Source organism: Mya arenaria, chromosome 14, assembly GCF_026914265.1.
Source record: "Mya arenaria isolate MELC-2E11 chromosome 14, ASM2691426v1".
Lineage (NCBI taxonomy): Eukaryota > Metazoa > Mollusca > Bivalvia > Myida > Myidae > Mya > Mya arenaria.
In genome coordinates, this window is record NC_069135.1 from 51030341 (window position 1) to 51037903 (window position 7563).

Consider the following 7563-nt stretch of genomic DNA (forward strand, 5'->3'; position numbering starts at 1 on the left):
CTTCCGGGAACCAAATGTAAAGTTTATTTACACCCGTGCATAGCGCCAGCCTTGTCCTGTCATTCAAAATATTTACCATATCCATAACTAAATAATTGTTAAAGATATTAAAATGAAACTTTGAGTACTTGTTTAAGATATGCATATATCATATATTTAGATTGAACCCTACTGAGTTCTCTACTCAAGCCTAGAGTAATCAATTCTAAACATCAAAGCTGGTGGGGGCGCGTCAGGTGCATCATCCTTGATCAGTTTTTGAAAACCCTCTACTGACAAATAGTTTCAAGAAGCCTTAGTGGAAATGGAAAGTTCGTATTTCAATAAGCTATCAAAGATGAAGGATCTGTATCATATGAAAATAGTCACAAAAGCTTCAAAAAACTTTTCCGCTGTGTTTTCTCTTCAGCAACAAGCAACCTCAATGGAAGTACAGTGTGTATTTTATTTTTCCTATTCTAGATGCTAGATCTGAATAATATGAACAAAGCAATATGTGTATGTACCTTTTTTAAGAACCATAACAATGTGATCTTTAGGTCACAACCTAACCTCCCTTTAAATTTTAATAATGAAAATGAATCACTAACGTTTTTTTATGGACTAAAATAAATTTGACAACTAAGGCCTTCAGTAGCAGCTCTTCTCATTGTTTTCTTCCAGAGTGTTTTATAAAAAAATCGATCTGAGACAGTTTTAAAGTGCCTAGTTTTGTTAAATTCAGATATTCAAATATTGGTGATGATGTTGCACTAAAAAAACATTTTTATTAAAATTTTCTATTCCTATTCCTTATTACTCTGACACTTTTATTCAATATCAATACAAACTCATGCATGATAAACATAAATTTTGAGTGTTAAACCTAATCGTGTTTTAATAGCAGAAAGGGCAAAACTATTAAATGATTGGTGAATGCTTAAAGATTTACTGTGATCTACTATTCGTCTCTTAAGGTCATTCTTCATAAAACATAAAATTGTTTTCATGATGTATTCATCCTTTTTGGAATATTAAAACAATATTATTAATTGTGGTAAATCGTTTTTTAGTGTAAGAATGCATCTTTAAAAGTTTAAATTTCATAGTGTTTGCGATACGCTTATCTTGCTGACAAAATAGATAAACGAAGAATTCCACGTCCCGGTTTCTTAAAGTGCAAAGGAAAATATACCCACTATCACTTAACCAGTTTAAACTTGTCACGGCAATGGCGGTCCACACATATGTGAGTTGTAAGACTTAAAGTTATCTTTTTGCAAGTGAAGGCTTATTGAACCTGTACAAAATGGCTGCTGGAGGTTCATACTTTTACAAGGGATCTGACCTGATTCACGACTACGGTTGTTCCAAGTGTGAGGAAAATGACCTGAACACTGAAGCCCAGCACTTCTGTCCGGACTGTGAACACTATCTGTGTGACAAGTGTGATGGGATTCATGGAGAGTATTTCAAGAAGCATGTTGTGTACGGGCGTGGAGAGATACAGAAGTGGGCGGGGTTCTCCATAGACAAATGTGACCAGCATGGCAAAGAGCTGGAGGACCACTGTGATGACCATCAGGAATTGTGCTGCAGTGTATGTGTGGCCCTAAACCACAGGTGAGAGCTTAACCACGGGTCTGATAATATTAGTTAAGTAACATGTAAATAAACATTTTTTTTCACCATTTTGTGTGTTTGCTGTGTTTGACAATGTTAAAGGTAAGGCAAAAGAATTCATTTTCCCATCTCAGAGCCAGATACATTTTTCTTGCCACTATGAAAAAAAAAAGAAACAATGCATCAACGCAAAATCTTGCACTATTTCATGAATATGTTGATAAGCAGATATGCCTCTTTTTGTTTCTTTCATGAAATGATGATATAATCAATCACGTATTACAGACTGTGTAGCAGTATCAGTCATCTGCCTGACCTGGCCAAGGGCTTCCTGCAGACAACAGAGTTTAAGCAGCTGCCAGCTGCAGTGGACAAGATTAAAAGCAGGCTGTATAAGCTCACTAATTCCAGGATGAATTATCAAGCCTCACTGAGGGACTCCTATGAGAACATCATAGTTATAATTAAGGCTCTCCGCGACGAAATTAACCAGATCTTAGACACGCTGGAGGAACGGACAGTTGAACAGTTGGATAGCATAATGAAAGATTTAGAGAAGTCTATAAAGGATGATTTAGAAATCTGTTCTTACATGGACGACCAACTCAGTATCATGATTGAGAAGCTGCAGCATATGGCATACAAAAAGGAGACCAGCTCTTTCATTGGATTCATGAAATGCCAGTCTAAATTGAGTGAAGCCAGGTATTTTGTGGAGGAAATACGGGGAAAAGAAGGAGTGAAGTATAAATCTGATGAAAGTGTATTGCAACTTTTGAGAAAAATGAGCCGCCTTGGCAATGTTGAACGTGTTCCTTCCATTTATGTGGGTACGGCTCAGAGTTCAAGTCATTTTAACGTTAGGATAGAGAAGGACAAGAAACAATGCTATATTGCAGGTATCTGTGAGTTGCCCAGTGGAGAAATGGTTTTGACTGACTATACGAATGACAGAGTGAAGCTACTGAACAGGCAGTTCGAGGTCATTGCTCACTGTGATCTGCTTGCTACTCCTGAACACTTGTGTCACACCACAGATAATAATGTAGCTGTAGCTGTTAGTGACAAAAATGAGGTTCACTTCCTGGCAGTAACCAAAGGGAAGCTTCAAGCAATGAGAAAATTCACCATCCACCATTACTGTTGCTCAATCGCGCACCACAATGGCCAGCTATATGTTGGCTCCATTGATGGTCTGTACATGTACAATATGGTCGGAAGACTCATTAAGAAGATATATCAGGACTTTTCTGGTGGTAAGGCTGTGTACAGTTGTGCTATCTCTGCTTGTGGGGAGAGAATTTTTGTTACGAACTCTGATTATTCTGAGTTAGGAACACTTGATAAAACAGGCCAAGTAATTTCTACAATAAAAGATCCTGAACTAGAATATCCAATTGCACTATGTGTCAGCCAAAGTGGTCATGTGTTTGTGTGTGGGCTGGGGTTTCGCACTGTAATGCAGGTAGACAAGGAGGGGAGACATAAGCTGGCCACAGTGGCCAGGGAGGCAGATGGACTGTATAACCCTCGGTCAGTATGGTTTAGTGAACAAACGTCCACCCTCATTGTTGGGAATCTTCTGCAGGACAACATAACTGTTGTCAAGTTGAATTGAATGAAAGCAAATCAGATTCAGGTATTAACACCTTGACAGAAGATGTGAACGAGTGTTTTGAACTTAGTATCCAAGTATGGCTGATATTTATTGTTCAATGCAAGCAATGTTTTCTAGAAGTTGATATTTGTTAGTAAACCATATCAACAGTGTGTATTATATCTTGCATAAATGTATAGAAATGGAAAATATTAGTTTGTGTCAGTAATAAAGTGGTTTATATATTTTAAGCGATGACTGTTTGGTGAATTAAAATTTTGTGAACAGGAACTAATTGTATATACAAATGAAAATGAATCTACGTCAAACCTATTTCATGCCATTTTAAAGTAATCAGTATACTATGAATTCCAAACCTTGTAACCATGAATATGAGAAAGTGTTGAACATAATATATATCATCCGAACAAAAAAGTTTTGTGTTTAAAAAAGAAAAATGTAATCATGATGAAACAATGGGAAACGTTTTTGAGAAATAAATGATAAAATATTTGATCGTAAAGAAATAATGGAAAAAGGTTTGAGATATAAAATATGAAGTACTGGGAATTTAAGGCACTAATTAACATGAACATTTGGTACTTTATTACAGTAAGGAACATAAATACATCCCATGTAAATGATTTACTGGTTTTGTAAAATAAAAATAAAGCTGTTATATCTTCTAATCAGAGGCTTCTTTGATAAATAAAGTTTTCGCTCAAATTGAAAGTGATGTGCTTTCTCTTAGCGACCTTCCTATCAACGAGCATGTCGTACAATCACCTGTTCCGAAAGGGTTATTTCAATAAGTAATTGTATTTATTTCCAAACATGTGGCTTAAATTGTTAAATCAGACTCAAAATAGTAGAAATTGCAAATGTTTTCTTTTTGTTTCTTCTAATTAGTAATATTCACATTCAGCATTATACTGGATATCCAAACACTTGTTTCGAACAATGACCTCAATGAGGAAAAAATCAGAATACTTTCACGAATAAATATCAGACGAGAAAAATATTTGTCTGCCTATAACCCAATTAGACATTATTGGTATCAAATTTTTTTTTAAGTTTTAGATTTTGTTAAAAATGGGTTGAAGATTCTGCACCAATGCAAATATATAATAGAAGTGTAGTTTCATACCAATTATTCCAAGAAATGCAAAACAAATCCACATTAATGGACTGTAAACTATTTAAAATTGACTATTTTATAAACCTGTTCGGAAACATTGGGATAAAAGAAACCATTGACTTTAGGCTTATTAGTGAATAATTTTGTGTATAATAAGTTTTTTTAGTGTTATAGTTTGCATATTTTTGTGAAAAATACTTATTTTGGTATTTTACTGTAGAAATGCTCAATAACAATAAAACCTGAAAATTCAAGTGTGTATATATTTCGGACATCAACTATTTTGGACGAATATTTAAAAGTTTGCTTAAAGGGATGTGTTTCAATATATCTACTCTGTGTGATTGAATTTGATACTGATGATTGTAAGTGACATTATGAAAAGCTTATATTAACACAAAATTATGTATTCATGACGTTTTAGTCTTATATGGATACTGATTTGTTTTCTTAAAGAACCAGTATTCTAATTTAGTGAAATAAAATAAAATACGGTAATATTTTAGATAAATGGAACTTAAACATTAATGCTTTAGTTTTCAACAATTGTAATAACATCATTCTGGTATCAACATTTAATGTAATAAAAGGAAGTGTTTGGTTAGTAAAGTAATACTAATATACTAATATTGTTGCTAAGATTTCAAAATGACATATATCATTTTATTTTCATACTATAAGTAGAAAATTAAAAAAAAATGTGATTCCAATAATTTATTTTGTTTGTTTCTCTCTTGTTAAAGATATAGTAACATTTAAAATCAAAATTGAAAAGTGCAAAGTCCATGAAAGCTGCAAAATTAATGAAACTTTCATTTCCAAGTTGACAATTCACTAAATTCTATATATAAAATGTATCATTTAATGCTTTTCATAGACAACTATCTTCCCATTGTTTTTTCCTAAGATGGTTAAATAGAATTTTTACTACCATGATTACACAAAAGAGTTACAGAAAACAGTTTTATAGCTGGCTAATAACATCTTACAACTGTTTTAGGCCAATTAACCAGTTTTTCATTTAAGTGTTGGTAACGATTTTCAAAAAATCATTAAAAAATCATTTTTTTTGTCAATTTTGAAAATTTAACTGTTCTGAACTTCTCTTAAATTGAATTTCATTAAAATATTTCAATATATAAAAAATCAATGGTACACTTTTTTTTTACTTTCTATCTTTAGAACAGGGGCTGTATTCAATAAGTACCTTAGAGTGACCTTTAATTTAAGAATGCAAACTACGTTTTTTGATTGGCCTGTACTTTTAGCTGACCAATAGGCTGAATGGACTGATGCGTGTCTAAGGCTATAAGGATCAGATCAATACTGAATACTGGCCTAGGACATTAAGTAATATATCCCTCATTTCAATACACTATCAATTCCTTCATCGAAAGCTTATCCAAGCTTCCTTTCAGTCATCGAACTTGTTCTTATTTAGATTAATAAGCTTACAAAAACTTCGCGGATAGATCGTTAAATTAAGTATTCCCAATGATAGACTCCTCTGTTTTTTATCAATACGACACAATTTGCAGTTTTAAATAGATTGTATTTAAATATTTCGATTTATCTTTTCTGACAACTGCCGAATAAAATCGCCCTTCTCGCAGATTTATTATGCTTAAGGCCATAAAAGCCATCGACGTACGGGAATGAATGACTTTTGATATATGCAATTAACGAGTTTCAAGTTATGTCGAGATTGAATATGTCACCTGTGATAATGCTCTAATAACTGGGCTGAGGTTAAATTATGTATTCTTATGGAGCAGTTTCCTAGCACTAGTCGTATAAATTTAATTTAGAATATAAGCAATGTTTACTTAAAATGTTTGTAATGTTACTTGCGAGTAACCTTAAAGTGGCACTATTATTTCAATCGAAAGTATTTACACATGAATTATACTCAAACAATACTACTTTTAGATACCTCCATTCCAATATTGTGAAGCGTGTATTGAGGATCTGATCGTTGCAGAATCGCATGGAAATGGTGTTTGTGGTCAAAGCAAAGTAGAATATCAACTCATTTCGCTGGCGATTAACCAGCATTCGATAATATAGATATGTTAATGCACATCTAAAGTGTCTATGTTTTTGTTGCGATATAAAGTGTCCTTCGTCCAGTGCATAGTTAACCTTGAAACTTGTGTGGCACATTTAATTCATGCTTTATAACTGCAAATTCCATATTCTTATGCGCAGCAACCAGATACAGAAATAACCTCAAATGTACTAAATACTTGCTATTTACAGTTTCTTACAATGACTGCATCGTACCTTTGAACAGTTTTTGCATTAGGTGCTCTGAATGGCTTCCCTCCGTCTGCAGATAGAGTTGGGATCTCTAATCATAGCAGTACTTGGAGTTTACCTTAAGTTTACGTTTATTATTATTTGTTTTATTGATAAGTTTTTTCCTCAAGTTAATGCATACTTTGATAAGATTTAACTTTTGCGTTTTATCTTTATTAAGGATTGTTGGGATATGAGCGAGGTTTAATCTGGTTTAAATCCCCAGTAAATTTACATTTTACTGTCCGTTCCAAGGCGGTACCTAAGAATTCTTGATAAACATACCTATTTTTTATATATATATAGTATGTTTGCACTGTGCTGTTTGTGGAGTTTTGTGCTGTTCTTCTATGTTTCTTGTCTGTGATTTTGAAGTAATGAAAAGCGTCAGACATTTCTTAAAGTGGAAAGCAGGGGTGAACCCAGGATTGGATATTTCGTAACCGTTTGACTTGCGCCCCTTCAAAATTAAAATGTTGAAGGGGTTGGGAGGCCAGCCCCCTAGAAAATGTTCACAAGTTCTAGGCCGAAATGGAGCATTTTTGACGTTTTTATATACTCTTTACCTCCTTTATTTAAATAAAAAGTTACCTTTGGCGATTTTAGGCGGCTGGGGCGCCGGGTCCGCTCCCATTGAATCCGTTAATGGAATTTGTCCTATAATCGACATCATGTTAAAACGGCAAAACTTGCTCTTCTTGGTATATATTTCAGGTTTATACCATTCGTAAGAAATATTTAATAAATCATACAAACGAAACCCGTTCGCTCGATATCGCTGGGCTCGATTTCCTCGTTGGCTGGAACTGAACGTTGAGAACCAATTTTGTTTTACTCTTTGTAAGGATGCGCGCTTGGCTCGATATTCGCGAAGCTCGTCCGATCCCTGGGCTATCGAGCCAACGGTTTTCGACTGTACATTTATTTT

The 7563-nt window shown here is 34.0% G+C and overlaps 1 protein-coding gene across 1 annotated transcript; it reads left to right on the top strand.

The window, feature by feature from the left end:
* The first annotated feature begins 1288 nt into the window (after positions 1 to 1288).
* Positions 1289 to 3289, top strand: LOC128216224 (uncharacterized). The gene is made up of 2 exons (XM_052922795.1): positions 1289 to 1602; positions 1888 to 3289. The coding sequence occupies exons 1-2, from the start codon at positions 1289 to 1291 to the stop codon at positions 3218 to 3220; spliced, it is 1647 nt and encodes a 548-aa protein (XP_052778755.1). The 3' UTR covers positions 3221 to 3289.
* The last annotated feature ends 4274 nt before the right edge of the window (positions 3290 to 7563 follow it).